The sequence below is a fragment of the Cyprinodon variegatus genome, unplaced genomic scaffold (assembly GCF_000732505.1).
Source record: "Cyprinodon variegatus isolate N-32 unplaced genomic scaffold, C_variegatus-1.0 Scaffold31, whole genome shotgun sequence".
NCBI classification, from domain to species: Eukaryota; Metazoa; Chordata; class Actinopteri; order Cyprinodontiformes; family Cyprinodontidae; genus Cyprinodon; species Cyprinodon variegatus.
This window is the reverse complement of record NW_015150484.1, coordinates 1,535,901-1,558,322: the sequence shown is the minus strand read 5'-3', so window position 1 is coordinate 1,558,322 and position 22,422 is coordinate 1,535,901. Positions and strand designations below refer to the sequence as shown.

General features: G+C 40.7%; 2 protein-coding genes across 2 annotated transcripts in view; one reads left to right on the top strand and one right to left on the bottom strand.

The window, feature by feature from the left end:
• The window catches only part of atrx (alpha thalassemia/mental retardation syndrome X-linked), a 48,743-nt gene extending 45,240 nt beyond the window's left edge, over positions 1–3,503 (top strand). Inside the window, exon 34 of the mRNA XM_015400463.1 lies at positions 2,625–3,503. Coding sequence (XP_015255949.1) covers positions 2,625–2,846 — 222 coding nt within the window. The 3' untranslated portion in view covers positions 2,847–3,503. The remainder of the gene's footprint in view (positions 1–2,624) is intronic.
• Positions 3,504–6,799: 3,296 nt separating this feature from the next.
• On the bottom strand, positions 6,800–15,749 carry fgf16 (fibroblast growth factor 16). The gene is made up of 3 exons (XM_015400343.1): positions 14,682–15,749; positions 10,482–10,585; positions 6,800–8,155 (listed from the first exon to the last, which is right to left on the bottom strand). The coding sequence occupies exons 1-3, from the start codon at positions 14,983–14,985 to the stop codon at positions 7,910–7,912; spliced, it is 654 nt and encodes a 217-aa protein (XP_015255829.1). The 5' UTR covers positions 14,986–15,749; the 3' UTR covers positions 6,800–7,909.
• Positions 15,750–22,422: the final 6,673 nt, after the last annotated feature.

Genomic DNA, 22,422 nt, shown 5'->3' with positions numbered 1-22,422 from the left:
GTCTCAAAAGTCGCAGTTGCAACACACATAGGGCGCACCGCACCATAGGGCCCACTGCACATTTTGAGGGAAAAAGACGTTTATGTGCGCCTTATAGTCGTGAAAATACGGTAATGGGTTATGTTTATCAGCAAAAAAGTGTTAATAAAACCCATGCTGTCTGATAAGTTTACTAATTGGAAGAATATATATATATATAGAATATATATAGTGAAGAGAATTGGCCTAAGCACTTATGCTTATCGTCCTCCACAGGTAACACTTAAGCTTCTTTTCCAAAAATGTTTAGTTAATTTGAAGGTTTTGTCAAGCAAAAGTTTAATAACACCCTAAAATTATGCCACTCATGTCCCTGTACTAGTGATATGTTAATGTTATCTAAAGTTGGGTTGGATATCAGAGGGAATACTTCCTTAGATAATTTTGTTGGGACTTCATCTAAAAAAATTATTTGCACAAGAGTTAAATGTTTCAAAGAATTTTAATTATTAATTGGCTTTAGAAGAATAGACAAATTGGACTGAAAGTTTGTAGCTACTCCTGCTACAGAATGTTGGGCAATGTCAAAATTGAAATTGCTAAAAGGATTTGACTCATTTATGCTAATAGACCTCTTGCTGCAGCCAGGTTTCTGTAAAGTTGTTTAAATTAGATCAATCATTAACAAACAAAGTCTTAATGAGAAAGCTGTTGTGTTGAATGAAGCAAAAAATGTAAACAAATGTGGTTTGCAAATGTTCATTTTATGAGATGATTTTCATCCTCTAGATTTTCTGATATTTTTGATTTTGGCTTTATGCAAATACCGTATTTCAATAAGGGTAAGCGTTCTTTAGTCAGACTTTGTTTCCTGGTCTTCACCCTAGGTTGTTAAGAGTTTGAAGGACACTTAAATTCATTAAACAATGACGTGGAAGAAAATGTCCAGCAGGGCAAATCTTATTGGCTGGCTTAACAAAAACAAGAGTTGTAGTTAAGAATGGCAAGAAAAAAGCCACAAGATGTCAAGTTTACGGCTTGGACAGCTCAAAGCAGACAGGTGTAAGAAGGGGCTTCAATCAGATGACACTAAAAGCTGAACATTTTGGTCTTTGTGGTGCAAAACTAACAGCACATCACTCTGAACACCATCTTTACTATGAGACATGGTAGTGGAAGTATTATCCTTTGATATAGGGAATCGGCATTGGGAAGCTGGTGAGTTGATCTGAACAAAGAATAAGAAAATAAAGGTGTAAAAGCAGTTCAGCTTGCTGCAAGACAGAATCCTGAATCTTTCTCTGGGGGTCTCAAGCTGATGAAGACTTGCAGTGAGGCTTGATTTATGCTTGACACATCTGCGAGGTCTGCGTCATGAAGTTGCATAATTTTGAGCTTCCAAGCTCCTCCACATGGACAGAATTTACGCACCTAGGAAAATGTATCTACGCAAACAGATCTGCGTAAAACCTGGCAAGCGAGCAGCAGCACCTGCTGGCGAGAGGTTTGCACAAGTAAACATCTAGAGAGATACTGTGATTTAGCTCATAAATATCACCAACCAAACTATGTCGTCCAGTAAAAACAGTCATTTGTTTCCAGGAGTTTTCCACAAAGAGCACAAAGCATAAATGCTGCAGACATTTACCCCATTTACACTACCCTTGAAAAACCGATCCATGCCGAGACCGGTCCGAGCTGGGATCAGTTAAGCAGGCCTAGCTCGGTTCTGATGACCGTTTACACATCACGCTATCTCGGTTCCTCGCCTCCTAGTGACGATCTGCGGAATTACTGCCAGTCTTAAAGGAGAAAATCAAGCAGTTGGTCGCGGTAATGCACCAAAAGTTGTTTGCCAACCGCCATAAAACACAAGAAGAAGAAGACGAAGAAGGAGGGAATCAAGCAAATCAAAATGGCGGCGCGCGTCACATTCAGAAAGTTATGCTTGATTATTATTGCTGTACTTCGGTGTAATTGTTTAAAATGCCATTATTTAAAATGTTGCGTGGAGAAGATTTCGATTGTTGTTTATAGTTGAAGAAGAAGTCGTTCTTCTTCTTCTGTTTTTGGAGGGGCATTACCGCCAACTACTGGAGTGTGAATCTGGATGTGCAGCCAGACGGAGATGACGCGTTCTGCTCATGCGCTCTTGTTATCAGAGATTCGAGCCAGGGGAAAACCGAGCCGAGCCCACCTCTGGAACTGGTCTGCAGTTAGCGCGGTCCGGTTGTGTCTAGCTCGGTTCAGTTCTGTTTGCTTTCCATTTACACACGATAAGTTATCTCAGTTACTGAGCTCGGACCGGTCTCGGCACGGTTTTTCAAGGGTAGTGGAAATGGGGTAATTGTGGTGAACGACTCATTTTCCACGTGGATTATACATTCATCAAGCATAATGAGTCCTTAACTAGTTAAATTGATTCTGAATAGAAATGTATGCTGGACTTCTCAGATTTATATTATGAAAAATTTTGTATAGACACGCTACACAAAATCCAACATAAAAAAAAAAAAATATGACTCAAAAGTTAAAAGTCCGTGACTCGTCGCATGTCGCAGCCAGAATACTATGAACCGCATTTGGGCTTCTCTCATCTTCTTATATCTGTAAATTGAAACTGGGTGTTCTGTCTGTTTCCCCAGCTGATGATGTACGTACAGAAGCTGATCACCAACAGAAAGGTGCAGGAGCAACAACTGGCCATGGCCAACCAGGCCACCTACCTGAACCAGCTGGCCCTGCAGAACGGCATGATGGCAGGCGGGATGAACCAGATGAACCTGCTGGGGCTTTACCAGCGCCTCCACGGCATGGGCGGCAATCAGAGCGACGGCAAGAACCCGGGCCCCTCACAGGGCATGTAGGTCAGATCAGGGCCCTCCCTGATCCCACAAGTCGGCTATCTGGCCCCGCCCACCCCCACTGTCTGTGACAAACTTACTGTGAGACCACTGAAAGCTGTCTGCCGGGGGCCTCGGATCTAATAGTGTTGTGATTCACTGAGAGACAGTAAATATAATGTATACATGACTGTGTTTAAGGTTTGTTTAAAAGTTTGAGTGGGGGGAAGAGAGATGTAAATACCGCATTTATGTTATTCAAGTTCGGTAGAATCACTTTTTTATGTATTTAACAAACCTGTTTTACCCCCTCAATGCTGTTCAGCATTGTATTGTTTTCCCCTTCAAAAAGGGTTTCCGTGTTATTTAAACTCAGTTTTTATACAGTTTTGAATGCCTACCAACATCCAAGTGGGACCAGAACCATTGATTGCAGAACTACAAAACAAAACGAGCTCTGATATTGTTAATTGTTCCTCACCAATTACCTAACAAACTAGAACAGCTGCAAAGTCCTGCTTATTTCAGGAGGTAGAAGATGCTTAAAAAGGCAACAAAATAGGAAGAATATGGCCTTATATGGTTTCCTAAAAGAATCTCTGTAAAAATTTGACATTTTGTTGTGAATATTTTCTATTCCGCTTTTATGTGTTTACATTAGTCGTTGCTGGAAAAAAAAAATAAAAATAGGAAAAAAAGAAAAGCTTGTCGTCCAGAACTGCCTGCCGGCTCCGATGACTTTTTTTGTAACATCATTCTTATTGTTACGTGTTGCCTAGCATAGCACTGCGTGTTCCTGCTCATTCATTGTTGGGGGTCGTTTTTTTTTTCCTGTTTTCACCTGCGTTGATTTCCCCCGGCGTCTCACGAAGCACAACCTTTCCAGCTCGGTCCATCGCTCCAAACCCGTGTTTGACGTTTTTAAATATCAATGTCTGTATAGACGGAGGAGGAGCGATCGACTGGAGTTCTTCTGGTTTTGGCCCAGTGCTTTGTGAGTCTGCCCCTGTTCCAAGGCGACTTGTATTCTGCTTTGACACGTTCTTTCTTCTATGAGCTCAAATCGGTGTCGCCGTTCAGCAAAGTTGATGGTGGACTTTTGTCACCAACCCTGTTGATTTCTATGTTTGCACAAGCTGCGTTTTTATAAATGAAGTTGCTTTGCCCCTTATTGAAGAATGTTCTCACTTTAGCAGATACAAATATAATTTGCCATTCATTGACTGCTATAATCTTCATAAGTATTTAATATAACATTTAATAAAGTGACCAAAACAAGGAGAAATGTGTGGGAGTCCTGCTTATATACAGGGGCAGCTGTCTGCATATCTCCTGGAGGACTGTCTGGGTTGCAGTTTCAGTTCCTCCATCATCATTTCTGTTCTTCCTGTGTTTCATTTCTTTACAATTAAAAAAAGAAAAGTGAGAAAATTTATCAGAGAACTGTTTTTGACTAATCTCTAGGTTTCCTTCATAACCTTTTAAAGTCCAGAACTTGCTCATATCACTTTCCAGGTTTAGATAAGTATCGAAAATAAACATGGAATGGTGTAAAAAATAAAAAGTGAATGAAATAGTGAAATCATTCCTCCAGATATTTAATTAAATTCTTTGTCTTTCAGTTACAATATTTTACATTAAACTGATAACAGATTTATTTTTAAAAGCCAGTTTCCTTCCTCTAGTCCAGCGTTAGTTCAGCATTAGAAGCTTGAATCTTTGTGAAGCTTTTTAGCTGAAATGTACAATATTTAAAAACAATTAACAAGTTAGAATAAATACTAAATGATTTTTAATGACCCTCGGAAACCCTGTATTAAGTCATTAAATTATTATTTTTTAATTAAGGCCTTAATTGGCATTAAAATTCATTAAATATGATCATTGTGGCATTAAAATGGCTTCAGAACAGAAGCTTGAGGTGGAGAAAAGGCTAGAGAATGGGGGGAAAAATGCAAATTTGTACCAAAGTGGTGCAAAAAGAGGAACTCGGGACATGGCTGCAGCTTGTCCACGGTGAAGATATGACGAAGGATTTTGCAGAGCATTGAAAAGCATTAAATAAGAGTTACTCATTCATGTATAAACCCTGTAATAATGAGATAAAGTAAGCTTAAAAACAAATGGTTCTGCAGAAATAAATGTTAGGCGTGTAATTTGAAAGCTCTTGTATCAAACACGCCCTACATCCTGACGCACTGTCCTCTAATGTGTCCAGCTCTCTCCTCCTGTCCATCTTTCATGTATTTTTCCCTTTCGCCCGGTATTGTTTTCATTTCTCGGTCTGCCAGGGTTTTCCCCCTGAATGTCTTTGACTTTTCCATTCCCTCCCCCCCCTGGGAGAGCTTGCTCTTGCAGTGTACTCATATCTGCCAGTAAAGGGAAACATTACAACTATTGCAGATGTTGAAATGTTGATCCCATCCTATCTCAGCCCGAGATCACCACCACCAGCTCAGGTCCGCGGCACAGAGGGCAGCTGCTTCTGTCCGTTTGGAATAAAAAAAAAAAGTAAATCTGCAGCATCTGAGAGGCCCCTGCTGTGAACAGCCAATCACCGGGCCTAATCCATGCTGATGTGTAAAGCCAATTAGAAGCTGGGATCCAGTTGCAATCTGATTTTGTACGCTGGATGTATCTCTGCCAAAGCTTGAGGAGACAGAGGAAGCCTGTGTGTATCGCTTCATAATATGAGTCTTACTATTGAGGGGTTTATGAGGGCAAACTAGCACGAAATTGAAACAGTTTTCCCCCCCTGGGAAACAATCGAGTGCATGTTCTTTTACTGACATTTAGTTTGATGTCTTTTAGCAGGAATAGGCATGTTTTTAATCTGGTATGACTGTTGTTACATTGCTGATGAGAGAAAGCTCAAAGGAACATCACAACCAGATGCCATTTATAGCACCAGATAACAAGGCTTCTACCACAGTATTGAAACCCCCCCTCCGAAAGGTGCAAACTTTGATTTCTGTATTTCCATGGCCTGGATAAGTATGGGAAAATCTTTAGCATTCTCTTCAAGTAGAAATATGAGTCCTGGAAAGAGTTTGGGGCAAAAATACCTTTTGTCCCAGATGTTTCCTCCTACTTTTGGACATGGCTACCATAATGTCAGCTGTTCTTTAGCTCCAACTGAAAATCTTTAACAAATACAGACTTACCATCCTGGAAACCATTCATCTTTTACTTGTTAAATTTAATTTTCCCCTCACAGATTTCTTTTCTTTCGCTTCCGTGCTGCATTTGAAAAAAATGGCACTTAAAGGAAGCACAAAATGCTTCTTTCTAATTCTGATTTATTTATAAAGGCGAGATAGAAGTCTGCAATAGATCTGATAAATCTGCCCTGTCTCTTTTTTTTTATTGAATAAACTGACCTTGACTGAGATGGCGGAAGCCTCCCGTTCTTTAGATGATGTCCACATGTCTTTGTCACCTGTATGCCTTAGGAGAGATCAATGACGTTTTCTCATCAATCTCTTAACCCTGTAATGCCAAATGTATCATATTTGATACATACTGTTTCTGAAATGTTTTGCGTCTGATACCTTTGCATAATTTAATGGTAAAAACTTTGCGCAAAATCCTATTGTACACAATCAGATATACCTGATAACAGAGGGCAGAAGACTACACGAAAAATAATCTTGACTTATCGCATAGTAATAAATTATTAATATCAATTAATAATATTCTTTTTACATATTTTGTTAAAAGGCCAAATAAGGACTTCAAACCAAAAATAAGGGATTTTCTGTTTTTTTTTTTTATTGGATCAGGCTTTAAAGGGTTAAGGAAGACGGTAACTTTTTTTCTCTTTAATAAATTAAATTATATTAATAAAAAAAGAGCATTTTGCATATATTATTGTTCTTTGTTTGGTTTCTAAATTAGTGTCATGCAGGCACTAGTTTACACATTTAAAATATGAGATTTAAAGCATTAAAATAATATTCTTGACCCAAAATAAAATGCATAGGAACCTTGAGATAACTGTCTGAAAATATGAAACAAACACTAAGTCATATATTATACATCTGGTTTTAATTGGTACATCACACTTTAATCCAAGCAAGAACGGCCTCTCACAATAAGTTCTCCAAAGCAGGACAATTTTATTGTCATGTTGCAGTTCTCCAATCTTTTTGTTTCTGTTTGCCTCATTTCAGTAGCAGTCCATTTGTCTTCACGTTCATTACAAAATAAACTCTGCAATAAATAAATATATAGATTTATACTTTATATGTAGAAAATAAATATATTGTACATCTCATAAATAGGAACACCCATATGTACACCTCAGATGCTTGCATTTCTTTTTCTTTAATAATGTTCAAGGCACTCTGAACATTACAAGTCGCCAGCTCTGAACCAAACGTATCTGTTGCTCCTTTAAACCGTAGTTGGTGAAGTGCTTACGCCCCCAATTTACTCATTTAAATGAGATGTTTAGGTTGAGACTAGACCCTCAGCTGGGGCTCTGGATGTTTGGGTAAGTGCTTCATCAGTCCTACAGTCCTGGCAGAGATGTTACCCTCATTTTCCATCTTTGACATTCGACTAGTAATAGTTTTTTATCTGCGTACAGATTTTAAAGTACCTGAATATACCAAACTAAGCAAGCCTAACCCTTCTTGTATGATATCAGAAATATCTGCAGCACTCCTGAATGGAACTTCCTGGAGCTCTCTTAGCCTCCAGGTTTAGTTTTTCAGGTTTGTGCTTTAAAACGCACACAAGGATCCCCCCTCTCTGTGTGCTGAAGCATGTCATTTAAGTCTCTACACAAAAATCAACCCCTTGCATCTTGTTTTGACCTTCCTGGTTGACCCCAAACTGCTCAGTCCTCCACAGAGGAAGCATTTCGCTGAAGTCCAAAGCCGAGGCGGATGAGAAGCACCCAGGACCGAGTTTATCGTTTATGTCCTGGTCACATGACCTCGATGTGAGCTCAGGGGTAAACAGTTCTGCACACCATCCAGAATGTCCACGACACCTTCCCCCCTTCTCTAATCTTCCTCCTCTTCGTCCTTGTTTGTCTCTGGGACTCCAGTTGTAACCAGTTCTCCCAGTGGGAGCGCTGGTCACCTGTACTGGAACACGTCTCTGTACGCCTGAGGGATCTTCTCAATCTCCACTGGCCGAGGCAAGAAGTGGGTGAGTTTCTGGTGTTTCTTAGTCCTGCCGCCCTCCCTGGGCGAGCCGTCCTTGTTTAACGCCACATAGTAGAAGCGTCCCGTGTCTGTGTGCTTGTAGAGCGTGGAAGCATACGTGTTGTACCAGTTCTCCTCAAACTGCTCCCTGAACACGCATTCTGCTGTAAGCTTGCTCTGCAGGACAGGAAACAAGAGGTTAGCTCATTAGGACGGACAAAAATGACCATCTATAGTTAAAATAGTTACTTCTTCCTGCTTTGATGTATTTTATTGAGATTTTATATGAAATTGATAAGTAAATGAAACAGATTTATGGTTTTTGGCGGCATTTTCCAAAAATGTTATAAGGAGAACATCTGTGAACATTAATTTTGAAGTTATGCCAAAGTTTCTAAATTGCTTTTATGTTTTAGCTGGACCATGAATTTGCTTTCATTAAATTAGTTAAATATTAGCCCTGCCTGAATGTTACATTGTTCTGTAGGAAAGCAAAATATCCTCTCTGCGTCTCATTTCCCTTTTAATTAGCTTCACCAAGTATCCCTGTCTCTGCTGAAGAAAAGCCTTCCCACAGCATGATGCTGCCACCACCGTCTTTTACTAGAAAGATTGTGATCCCATGGTACTGAATACCAAATGTCACACATTGAATCTAATTAACTCCTTCTTCTATAAAAGCTAGATGTTAGCTAAGCGCCGTCCTGTTGACAGATATGCCCAGTAACGCTGTGGATCTGTGCACCTCCTCCAAAGTCTCCCTGAGCCTTTTCTCTGATCTGCATTATTTTTGGTAAAATCAGAAGTGGAGCCATTTTCCTTTAATTTCCAGACTTGGGGAAAGAGCAAAGCTCAGAAAAAAAATTTGGAGAAAAGGAAATTTGTTGTGCTTTACAGATTTTTTTTCCCCCTTTTTCTTTGTAATATGCATCATTCTTTGTAGCAGAAACTCAGAAAATCCCATTTACATGCAGTTGGTTGTAATGCCTTTAACAAATATTCGTTTGACCTCGTTATGACTAAAGAGAGGAAGTCATTACATGCAGCTTTTCACTTTACGTGTCACTCCTCAGGCCTGCAGAGCTCTCTCTGGGGATGGCGAATCATTTTTCCGGATTGTTTTAGTGTTCGCCGACAGAGCAACAAGAGCATGGCTGCAGGTGAGCAGGCTGAGGAACATGACAGACATCAGGGCAGCCAGTTTCTCTATGCTGCCCTTCTTGCTTTTTACAACTCCGCACTTCTACAGGACTTTAGAAGCAGTCTCGATGATTGGCTCTCAGGCTGTGCTTGGCTGCTCTTTGCAGGAAGGCTGTTGTCTGTAAACACAGCCTAAAGGGCACATGACTGGGCCAGCTCCAGCCTGACACACACACACAAACATCTCATTGGATCAAAAAGCTCGCCAAGGTCTGGTGCATGTGAGGGCGGAAGCATCCCTCTACCTGTTCACCCCCCCCTCTAAAGAAAAAAAAATTCCACCTCCACTTCCTGGCCTCTGTTTTTCAGACAGACATGTCTAAATCTCCCCTTCTGTCAGTCAGGTGACTCAGTCAGGTGTGCAATTACTCCTCCAAACCATCATCCACCCACTACTCTTAGGGTCAACCCCCACCTCCCCAACCTCCCTGGATGCCAGACTACAATAACCTGCAGTAACAATATCTGCACTTCCAGCATAATGGCCTGCTTAAAAGTAGCCTCTTAAAAAGCTGAGAGCCAGGGCAGCCCCAAAGCAGGCCCCCAGGTATGGCCCCGGGACACCTGATACAGGATAACGCTGACATACTTCCCCTTCCATTGCTTTTATCTCCTCCCTTTCCCTATCTCTCTGTCTACAGGTATGTGTGATGAAGGAGGAAGTGCACAGAACAGGGAGGTGGAAGTTTGGACAAAATTAGACTGAGTGCAGACCTTTCTGTCTGCTCTATGTGAAACTTTGGCATATAAAAAAAAAAAAAACGCCAAAGGAAGACACTGGGTCTGTATCGTAAAGCTGTTTCTTCCTTGAACCCCTGCAGATAAAGAACAAGCATGAGGAGAAACACATGCTTGTTTTGTCTTGCTGTGGTTTTACCATCAGCTGCATGGGTGTAAAATAATTAAAAAAAAGCTATGTTTCCATTTAAAAAACTATTAGTCTTTAAAGCAACGACAAGAACATGGTGTATTATAAAACCACGCGGTTCATAGACAGCCTTGAAAGTCTAATGGATAAGGTTGAAAAACGAAATGAATATGGAAAAATATACTAGCTTAAATAATCCAGTTTACTATGTTTTTTATTTTTTGATGATTCTGATTTAAAACCAAAAAAATCATAGAAACCAAATTAATATTATTCAAATCAAGTATTTATGCTTTAAAATTGCCCTTAAGATACCAATAAATGGGAATACAAAATTTGGACATAGAAAAGGTTGAGGAAACAAGACAGCGATTTGGTTTGTATAAACTGAGCCCCTGTTTTTTATCCGTTAGTGGAGGAGTGAAAGGAACCCACCGATCCATAGAGCTCTCCTTTCTCATTCATGCCCAGGTAGAGTCCAGCATCCACCCCTCTGATGCTGACCAGCCCCACTGCCAGGCTGATGAATTCCAGGATACCTGCGGTCAAAAACACACACCAATAAATCAACAGAAGCCCACAGACTCACTGTAATAATTCAGGAGGCGGCCCAAACTTCTACAAGTTGTTTCTGTTCTGCACACTAAGCTGATGGTCTGATTTGAATTATTTAAATATTAATTGAGCTCATTAGTTTGGTTAATAGTTTATTGTAAATCTTCACTATTCCTATGGCAACATTTTCGTATGAATTCAGCCCAATATGTTGGTTAAGTTTGCCACAAATGTATTTCTGGTATGTTTGAACGGAGTTTTTTAAATTAATATGTCAACCTTCTTAGTAAAAGTTAAGAAACATTTTATGTTTCTGTTTAGATCAGGGGTCTTCAACGTTTTCCAGGCCAAGGACCCCAAACTCATGGCGAGATGGAACGGGGACCCCCTTATTATATATTGTATGAAATTGTGATATATCAAACTGTTCCTATAGTCACTCTATTACAGATGGAGTAATGTAATTAAAGTAATTTCTCCCTGGGATTATTAAAGTAATTCTGATTATGATTCCTGGTTGATGGGACAGGTGTTGTGAAGGAAACGGTGCCCAGCTTAAAAGAGCTCCTGTGTGTCGTTGAATGTGTTCATTGATGACTGAAAGACATCTTCTGCCTCCATTAATCTGTTTACTACAGTGTGGTGAATTCATGTTGATGTTTATTTAAAGACATTTCAATTAGTGGAAAAAATTGCAGGGGGGAATACTAAAAAAAAGTCTAATCAACCAAAACTTTCGCAGCCCCCATGCAGTAACTCCCTAGGGGTCACAGACCCCCTGTTGAAGAACTCCGGTTTAGAGATGACCAAACCTTTCAGCTTCTGACCTTCAAATTGGTATCAGAGCCAAAGTATGATCCCAACCATTGGTTTGGTAAACGAACATTTCTACAGAATCAAATAGCGACGGATGTAATGATTATTACCGTACAAACAGCATGAACAACCAAAATAGTTGGTTTTGTCTCATTTTAGTGATGCTGTAGGTTCTTTTAGCACTTCAACATACATGTTTATCATTTAGTTCAGTTTCTGTACTGATTCTCAACAACCCATGCTTGTTGATCAAGGGCTCGACCCCAACGTTGGTTATTTATGTTTTAGCTGGTTAAGTGACAATGCTAAAGTCATAGTTGCTAGCAAGTTTAGCTCTTAATCTTAATGTAGCTGTTACTAGCGAATGACAAATATTAGCTTTGATTGTTAGAAATAAAGATTTATAAGCCAAAATTGTGTTCCAAAAATGTGTTCCTATTAGCTGGTTTAGCGACAATGCTGATGCTTTAAGTCAATTGTGCAAGACGGGTTTTCAACCCTGAGTCAGTCACTGACGATGAATGATGAATTTTATCTGTGATTATCAGAGTCTGTTTTGCTGCCATGTTGTTGGAATGCATAAAAGAAGACAGACATTGTTACTGTCTTTGTTACATTGTGCCTTAGCTGGTTTATAATAGTGCAAATTCTAAACTGAAACTAGCCTATTAAGATTGCTTTTTTTAAAACAAAGAGATTACATTATTAATTAACATTATCAGCTAAGATGTGGAAGTTATATAAGATATTAGAATAGATTTTACATTTAATGATTTAATCACAAACCAACTGCTTCTTATGTTTCCTTTTTAACATGGGAGACTTACTAAGTGGCCATTTCTTAAAGGTATAGAGGATGATGTTTTATTTCCGGGTGGATCATCTAAATAATTGGTCCTCCTAATTGTCAGTCATTCGGGTGATATGTTTATGTAAGGCTGTCCTACATGCTCGTCCCGTTAGCTATCTTTCAGGTGTATCTCTGTGGTGAGTTACAGCTTCAGACAGTCATTGAAGCTCACCTTTCTCACCGCGGTTCTTTGAAAATGGCAGAGGGGTGTAAGAAAAAAGTTTCTTCGAAGTGTATGAGAAGATAAGAAAAGCCTCAGAAAAGGCATTTATATATATATATATATGCTTTGTGTAGAGAGCTTTCCTCGCAAAGCATTATGGGATTTGCTGTCACAGCGGCCCACTGTTGCCATCAGCTGTCGCTACCCGACAGCGGCTACTAGTAAGGGTGGTGATCATGAAAAGCAGTGATCATTTGTCCGTCAGTTAACTGAGTTTTCTATAAAGTCCACTATATAATCCCTGTTGTACGTGAAAAAAGTAAGCTCGTATGAGCTATGAGAACAGCACATTTTAAACAGGGCATGCACGAGAGGAAATGGGATTGTGCACGCTCTTGCACGTGCATTTTTTTTTTAAGTGGAGAGGGCGGGGTCTTTTTAAAAATTCTCCACAATATCTTAAAAGCCAAACTTGCAAGATGTGTTTTCAACCCCAACTCAGTCACTGACAATGAATGATGCATTTTATCTGTGACTATCGGAGGGAATGTGTTGCTGCAAAGTTGTTGGAATAGATTTAACAAAAAAACAAAAATGACAAACATTACGATTTTGGCACCAATGTGCCTTAGCTGGTTTACACTAATGCTAATGCTAAAACTAGTCAATTAAGTTTGCTTTTTAAAACTAAGAGATGACATTGTTAAAGAACATTACCAGCTAAGATGTGGAAGTTACATAAGATAAGAATAGATTTCACATTTAAATATTTAATCACAAACCAATTGCTTCTTTTCTTTCCTTTTCAACATTTGGAGACTATAAGGGGCCATTTCTTAGGGGGGCAAGAAGTAGTTTCTGGACTTAAAGTTCAATGATGCTAGATCAGAAGCAGAATAATTAAATAAATAAGAGTTCTGTATCATATTTAAAGTCAGTATTATTGTACATATTATATAGCTTAAGACATTCTGATCGATTTCTATGCCTTTGCACCACCTCTCCTTTAACTGCATCTTTTTGGTGCAGCGTAATGACATGAGATCTTCTTTAGTCTGATGGATTTCCACTTAAATGAAGCTTGAGGATGGGTAGAGTGAAGTCTACTTCAAAGGCAGGAAAACAAGTGGTAAAATTAAAAGCCACTGGTTGTTGTGATGCGTTAGTCAGAGAGGATCCAGCTGGCTGCTATGCTTGGCAGATGCAGGCTCATCCAGCCACCTGGCCTCCATGTCCTCGACCTCATCAGATGCCAAAAGATGACAGAGATCATCCCTCTATTTTATTTTTTATTCTTTTTTTCTTTAAGAGAGTGTGTTTCATATCCCTCTAATCAAAGCCTCCTCTAGCTTGGCGCTCTGAGGACGACCTTGCATTTTCATTCCCTTTTTTTTTCTTTAACTTTAAGTGAAGCCAGACAGAGACAAGCACGCGGACCACCCATCCCCTGTAAAACACCAACTTGTTTTTTGGCTCAAGCATGAACATTAAACCGTAGCTTGAATTCCGCGGTGGTCACGCTTTAATTTGGAGTTATTCTGTCCCGCGGCGAGCGAGCCGCGCGGCCCGCACCTGTGACACATGCGGCGCCGGGACATGTGCGCGCCTCTTCCCTGTGACCCCAGCCCCTTTAAGCGCCCCTCATTTCACAGGTGACCCCCGAGCTCTGGCCTCGCGAGAAAACAACAGCTGTGGCTCCAAACATGTGGAGATAGTCTGCCTATTAACAGGCTCAATTTATCAGAAGGAGGGGACAGGCGCGCGCACGTCTTAGAGCTAGTTGCCCGAGGTGAGGTGCACGCGCACGCGCTCGCGTGTTTGCAGTGTTTTGAAACACCTGCACCAGGCGCGCACGTTTTTTTCCTTCTTTTTCTTGGACAAAGCCGCGCGGCTCTTTCTTAGCTGCGCGCGGAAGGGACAGTGCGCACGAGCGAGTTCACCGGGGATGATGCGCCGCAGCAAAGAACATTTCTCTAAATTGAAGATATGCTTTTTTTTTTCTTTAAGAAATAAAACTATTAGATCCTCATATTTTCCAAAACTTTAGAAGGTTTTGAGCCTCTTTTCCCTTTATATGTATGAAAATACAATAAATATACAAGATGCTAGAAATTATAGTGACTGAGTAGATAATTAGCATTTAAAAAAACAACACTTTTTAAAATTGGATATTAACAGGGAAAAATAAATCTTCCTGACTCAAATAAGTCGCATCACCTTTACATTCATTCTAAGACCTGAAGAAACTCACCAAATCTGCTGTGGTCCTGCCTTGTCCCATGCACTGTGCCGTTGGGGAATATCTCCAGCTGAAAGCCTGTCCTGCAGTAGAGCTGCCGCCGCCTTAGGATCCCCTTAAGGTGGCCAAAATCTGTGGGCGACCCCTGCTGCAGCCTGCCCTCAATCTGCCCCAGCCGCTCGCTCAGCCCCACCGGAGTCTCCGGCACGGGTGCGCTTACCAGCGCAGGGAAGGTCTGTAAATCCAAGTCGAGCGTCCCCAGCAAACTCCCGACCTCTGCCATCGTTTGCACAGCTGTCACATTAAGCGAAGGCATTTGAGATGTATGAGCAGCGAGATGCGGAGGGAGAAAAGTTTTACACACAAGTCCGGTCCATGCACCCAGGGAAAAAAAAAAGAGTGTCCCCGGCGCGCCGCGCTCCTCCAAACTCAGGGAAGTCCTCTCAGTTTATTGATAGTCCTTTGCTATAATCATGGGTTTAATATCTGTGTTTATCAAATGGAAAGACTCTAATATATACATACTCCCCACGCATTCTCACATTGGACACTGAGATTCAAGCCACGCCTGGCTGGCATCCCTTCTTACGCGCATCAGTTTGCTTTACTTAATCCTAACTTTCAGGCCAACATTTGCGATTGATGATGCAAATTAGATCAAAGATCTTTCAGGTATAAAGTTTTTTTTTTTTATGTTCCAGTTAATTTAATCCATGTGCAGAAAGGTCTCCAGAATGTATTGTCTTCCCTCTTTGTGGTTTTCCGCTGTCTGTTAAAACCGAAACGCCCTTCCAGTGGCAGAAAAATGTGGTAACACGCTGTGGTCCATTAAAGTGCGACGCAGATGTGAAGACTATCATGGTTAAAACACACATAGAACGACTGGCTTTATATATAAGCACTAACTTCAGTAGCCCCTCTTTAACCACTCAAGTTATTTTTTTTTTCTATTTGGGCTTTTGGGTCAGAATCCTGAAAAAAAAAAAAGAAAGTAAACATGCAAAAGTAACATTTACACTAAAAGGGCTCTCAAAGAGCCCCCTGCACGCGCTCATACTAATCCAACCTCCTGCATGCACGTTTGAGGACCCAAGCAGTATAAGTTGGAGCTTTTCCCCGGACTGTTTTCCCCACCTCTTCACTGGAAGCAGGTGCTTTCTTACCCTCCGCACAAAGTTCGCACTAAACTCCAGAAAACCAACAGCTTAAACCGCTGACATCTGCAAGGAGGGAGGGATGCAATCCAGACTGTGATGAAGAGCTGTATTTTTAGTCTTTGAAGAGATATCTCCCATGACTTTTAATCGTTTTTTAAGCTGTGAACTATCAAATTTAGAGCTCCCTGTTAAAGTATTCAGCCCCTTAGAGCTTTTTCTAATTTGGAAATCAGAAATGGTCATGTATATTTTAGCCATGTGATTTGAGTGCATGGTTGTGAACACTTATATAAAAAAAGGCTTTTGCAGCTTTTTTCAGGCCCTTCTTCAGGGTTTCATCTCTATTGACCAGCTGTTCATTCTCTAATAAAGATGAATGCCCTCAGCCTCATACTGCCACCACCATGTCTACAGCTGTGTAACAAACATGGGAGTGAGGGCCTAGTGGTTAGGGCATAGAGCTTGGAATCTTGAGGTTCTGAGTTCGAGCCCCACTCCCCCAAACTGCCCCTCTGGGTCTCTGAGTAAAAGCCTTAAACCCACACTGCTCCCTAGGCCATGGGCAGTTCTAGACAGGGGCCAAACGGGGGCTAGTGCCCCTCTAGATCATATCCTGGCCCCTGCTATACATAATATTCAAAGGAATTGATGACATGCGCTGGAACAGACATGGTTACCAATAGGTATTTTGGATCTATTTCTTTTTTTTCTGTACAAATTCTGCCCTACTAATTATTTAAAAACAATAAGGTGATAGCTTCAGTTGGATTGAGACAGGATCCCAGTTTTCATCTGCTAAATGTATAAAAAAAAAAAACTTGTATTTTTAAAGCTGAATTTATCAGCTTTTCTTGAGTTCTAATTCAGATTTTATAAAAACGGTAATTTTAACTTAAATTAGGTCAAAAATATGTAAAAATCCTAAATTATGAATGCATATTGACTCAATAAGACATAGAATCTTAATTAAACCTGATTGAATAGAAATGTCATATAATGCAGCTATCTTAATATATTTAAATACCTTGCCCTGTTTTTTATTTCAGTCTGAAAACACCCTGGCCCCCTACTGGGCCCCTGGTACATTTGGTTAAGGACCGCCACTGCCCTGTGCACCCTATAATGGAAGCCCACTGCTCCCTAAGAGAATGGGTTAAATGCAGAGGTAAATTTCTCCATTGTGAGATCGATAAAGTTCAGTTACTAAGAGTTACAACTCTAGCAAATGTTCAACCTTTGATGTTATTAGTTAAGACCAACGTTTTCCACCTTTGCATGACTCTTACCTGGCTTAGGGATGTCCTGTTACAAGTTTTTCATCAAAATACCATAACGATACTGACTCAAAATGATATACACACACCATTCATACTTTTCTTACTCATTTTGTAGTGTGGGTTATTAGAAAAGGCTTGATCAAGTGACGATACATAGAGAAAAAAATAGTCAACAATTAGTATAAGAACAAGCAATCCATCTCTTCTTAACCACTGGGTTATGTAAAGGGTGCTGATATCAGATATTTTAGATAAAGACTGAATATTTACTAATGGCTGATACTGGATCAATATCAATATGGGATCAGGTCATCTCTACCCTGGCCTGTGGGTAAATGCCGCTGGGACTTTTTGATTTCTTCTCTTTTTCCTTCTGTAGAAGTCAGTTTTATGAAAAGCACAGTTATCTTTTCAACAGATTCTTGCAACTCTGAAACTCTTCTAGGGTTTACATACAGACCTCTGAGCTGCTTCTCTAACGTGTTCTCTACATTTGATATTCAGCCGTGCTTTTTCCATTTTCAGACGATTTCAGATTTTTTTCTTTGAGCTATTCAACTCTTGAGGTTTTATTTCAAAAGTGATTTAAATTTCACCAAAACTCTCTCCCTGACCTGTCTGCTGTGTTCCTTGGTCATCACGATGCTGTTGTTCACTAATGTTCAAACCTCTGAGGGCTTAACAGAACAGCTGTAATCATGCTGAGATTAAATAACAAACAGGTGGACTCTGTTCCACTTGGCTGCACTGATTTAGGTGCATCAGAGGAAAGCTGGCTCAAAAGCAAAAACATTCCTTCAACTTCACAATTATGTACGACGCTAAGTTCATCTTTCATCTGTCACATAAAATCCCCCCAAAATATGTTATATTGCTCGCATGACAAAATGAATGACATTAGAGCACATATTTTAGATAATCTTAGAAAAAAAAACACTTAAAGCTTCTACATTTCCAGTGTTTTTGCAGGCTTTTAGAAGATGTGAGGGTCTCAGGTTAATGTCTGATTAAAAATGTTTGATCTGTGCCATCAGGCACATGAAAGGAAGCACCAAGATACCCAAAACAGAACTGATATAATAATCGTAATTTATGAGTGATTGGGGATTTTTGCACCTCTTCTGTGCACAATGGAACAACAGGTCCCGACTTGAGGTTGTAGAGAAAAAAAAAAAGGTTGGCAGAAGAAAAACACAGCTGTTTTGTTGAGGCCTTTATTTCTGTGATGATCCGAACGACAACAAACTCCAGGAGTGTTTTAATTAGTTCGCCGCTCCTTAGATATCAGTGACAGCGGGTCCTGATGGGAGGAGGGTGTGTGATCACATCCACAACACCATTTAACTATCAGCATGTTATTTCAGACCTCCTTCGAGCTGCTTACAGAACCCACCCCCCCCGAGGGGGAGTTCTCACCTTGGAGCTGCCTGTCGCAGGCTGCAGCAGCTTCCCTGCAGCGAAACGTGGATTTAGGACAGTGCCTGGCCGCCAGAGAAGGCTGACAAATAGCAAGCTTAAGTGTGTTTGATTGTTTTGATGTCAGCGTAAGGATTTAGATGAATTTTCTGACTTCTTGTTTCGGGCTAATTTATCAACTTTTGTGGAGGTGCTGCAGTCTATTCTCAAGCAGATGTTACTGGCTCAGAGTGGAATACACAGTGATGGACCCTCCAAAGCACGCAGGCCTTTTTCACTGCTACTAATTATGCCACTATAAATCTTAAGGGTGTGTCACGGCTGCATTGAAGTCAGAGGAGTGACGGTGGCTTTCAGCTGGTGCGTTATATGAAAGGTGGTGGGGGTGATGAATGCCCTGTGGGCCTCCGCTTGATGAATTGGGCAAGGGGTTGACGAGGAGTCACCGATGGTCAGGCTTTGTGCGAAAAGACACCAGGGCCCTCGTGGCCCAGGAGGATGAAAGGAGGATTCGTCTCAGCAGTAGGTTGGGAGGATTAAAGAAAGCAGAGAAGAGGAGAAAGAAGGAGCAAGTGAAACAGAAATGAGGGGGGAAAGGAAGCTCTTCTTCCTACTGATTTTTACTCTCTGTCCGTCAGCTTCAGGCTAAACTCTAAACCCATGTAATGCTGGCACTCTGAATTTTGATTTCTTTATCACGGTAACTGTTATAGATACATCTGTTACTGGTCAGTCATATTTAATAGATGACATGGCAGAAATATAGCTGCAAATAAAAAGGAACTGAGAGTTAAAACATTCCCATATGCTGAGAACCTGCAGAGGATACAGAGACGGAGATAATAACCTTAAAGCACAGCTTTGAAGTCGCTCTCCCATGAGTCACTGGGAGTGAGTTCACACTGAAAATGAAGTTACACTTGCATTGGGAACTGGGGACTAATAGGAGCCTCACCTGTTTGTTTGGATTAGACAAACTTCACATGTGTCCTCCTCAGAGAGTGGAGCCAAGGTCTGTCTAGAGAACCTGAGCCAAGACAGGCTGAGTTGATTCAATTATGATGCGAGGAGGACGTTTGAGAAACCTCTCAAAAGGTCGGGAAAATACCTTCCAGCCGGGGTCTTGAAAAGGCTGCGCACCTCTTCATCAGTTTCACATTTTAACACATCGCAACCAGTTTTTAGGTTATAGACTGATACAGAGATTCGTAAAGGTGAAGAAGCAGGATATAAACACTCACTTGAGATACATATTTATTATGTAATCTCTAAATCTACGTTGTATGGGAAAGAGCAAACACCTTTGTTGATTTCTACCTTTGTAGTGGAATGCAAACACGCCACCCCTTTTGAGACCCGGCAGTGGCAGTATTATGCTGTGGTGTGTGGATTTTTTCTTTCAGCAAAATAAACTTTCCTAAAGGATGAAGCTAAGTAGAAGCTAGTAGATGGCAATTTTGGAAGAGAACCTATTAGATGGTGGAAAATGCTTCCAAACTCAGAATCTGGCCAAAGTTGAAGGTGGATGTTCTCAGACATTCTCCATACAAAATGTGATAAGGTTTGGAGGTAATTTTAAATCTGGGGAGGTTAAAAGAAATACGCGTCAATTTTTCATATTTTCACTTTTAAAAATTAGAATAGATTTAGAAGGTAAACATGCCGTGTATCTTTTTCCTTCTACTTTTTATACCTTTGCACAATTTGGTGTTTATCTGTGATATCGTGAAAAATACCTCTTTAATGTCATTAGTTTCCCCATCTACGGATTCGGGAACTATTCCCACAGCATGATGCTTCTATTACCATGTTTTACAATTGAAAATTTGTGCCATATATTTATTTCCTCCCAAAATATTTATTTTTTTCTCTGTTTACAAACTGTTTTTCTAAAAATCTCTAATGCTTTCACAGAACAGATGCATTTATATTAAGTTGATATCACACAAAGGACTCCATTTACTCGTTAGGCCATTTATGAGGACAATCAGCTGCGGTTTAGATGCATCACTGTAAAGGAGGGTAAATAAAAACTGCAGACAGCACCTTTAGGATCTCATTTGTAACCACTTTCTATTAATATATTCTATAAAATTGTGATAAAAAACATTAGAATCTGTCTATGTTTGATCAGAATTTCAGGAAACGTAAACAGTAAAAGGTTAATGGATGTTGGATACATTTATTTTATATGTCAAAATACATTATATCTACATTCCAGAATAATGACACTAAGTAAGAAAGTTTTATTCTTCCCAACTTCTGTAAAGGTCCCTACTTTTTTGGTGCTTTCTTTTTTACCTCATTGGGTCTGAAAAAGTGAAATATTTCAATCTGCTGTCATGGCAACAGAACATTGGTGTCTGCCATACATCTGTAATGAATGTCCAGTGTAGAAGAAAAACTTCTGATTTTCCTAATTCCTCTCCTCTTATGTTCTAATCAGGGATCACATACCCAAACCCTTCCTGATCTCAATCATAGCAAGACTGGAGGTAAAGAAAGGGCTGACTCAGTGTCACGGGGTACCACAGGGTTAACAAGGCTACTACAGGGGTCAGAAACCCCCTCTGTGTCTGCCTGCTAGCAGAACTGCGCCACTTTGCATAAAGACAGTTAGCTGCAGAGCACAGAGAGAGCACGGGAAGATATCATCTGGTCTTATTTTACCTTTTGTCAAGCAGCATGTGGAAAATGATCTTCGCTGTGAGTTATTTGCAGAGCTGGATTCCGTGTTATTTCATTCCCAGGCAGAGACATAACAGAGAGGGTCTCTACTTTCACACAGGTGGTCCTCCGGCCTTGTTCAAGGGCACCGTGTGCGTAGGGGCAGGGGCTGGGAGGGAGGAAGGGAGGGCAGACCCAGACAGATGCATGCGAATTTAGGTAATGGTGTAACATTTCAGCGCCTGCTTTACTTGGCCGTCCCATGTGAAGATAGTGTTAATTAATTTGTTTGCTTTGCTTTCAAGCACCAGCAAATGGAGCCCTCCAGGTTTAGTGAAGCCACTTGTAAGCAAGGAACAGCGTCTAAAACCAACATTTGTTGTACAAATTGCTTGCATGTGTCCCTGGAATTGGGGGGAGGGGGGTTCTTGTCATGACACCAACATAGATGTTCTCTTTTTTTAACTCAAAGGGAACAAAAAAAAAAAAATTTGAACTCTGTCTCCCAGATTCTGGTTTAGCTGTTAATTATCCGTACTCTAAACTTGTGGTTTTGCTCCTCTCATCAGACAGCTGACTTCAGCTGGAGCGCTACAAGCCATATTTCCTAGTTTGAACTTCCCACTCATGGTGAATCTTTTTTATTTTTTTGTTTTTCAAAGGCTTCTGCTTTTATGGAAGCCACATTCCAAGTGGCGAATGCACATCTGTAAGGCTGTGCAGGCGGTGACGCTGGGATATGAATCTCACCGAATGAGCAGTCAAACGACGCTCCACCTGTCCGCCGGCCGACTGCTGCTTTCTCAGTGCTGCAGTCTGAGGTTGCCAAGTGTATATGCATGATCATGATCCTTTCTGATGAGGGAACTGTCCCACTGAGTGGGACTATTTTTCTTACTACAACACAGAGCAGGAATCTACCCTCAAACAGATGTTATGAGCCCTTTGTAGAGGCTCTGGCAGAGAGCCCAAGTCTACCTATCTGCACAGCTATTTACATGGCAATCCAGCTGCTCAGTCTTTCTACTCTTCCCTCCACCCCTCTGTGCTCGCTCTGCCTGTGCCTTTAGCCCACCCCAAACCTTGCCTTTTGAAATCAAATACCTGCTCTTATATAAACTTTGATCAATCAAAGGCAGTAATTTGTTTAGCCTGGTAGACAGTGACATACTGGTGCAGGTTTGGTTACTCACAGAAGAAAAAGGCCAGGCTTCCCGTATCTGAGAATGTCTCAGG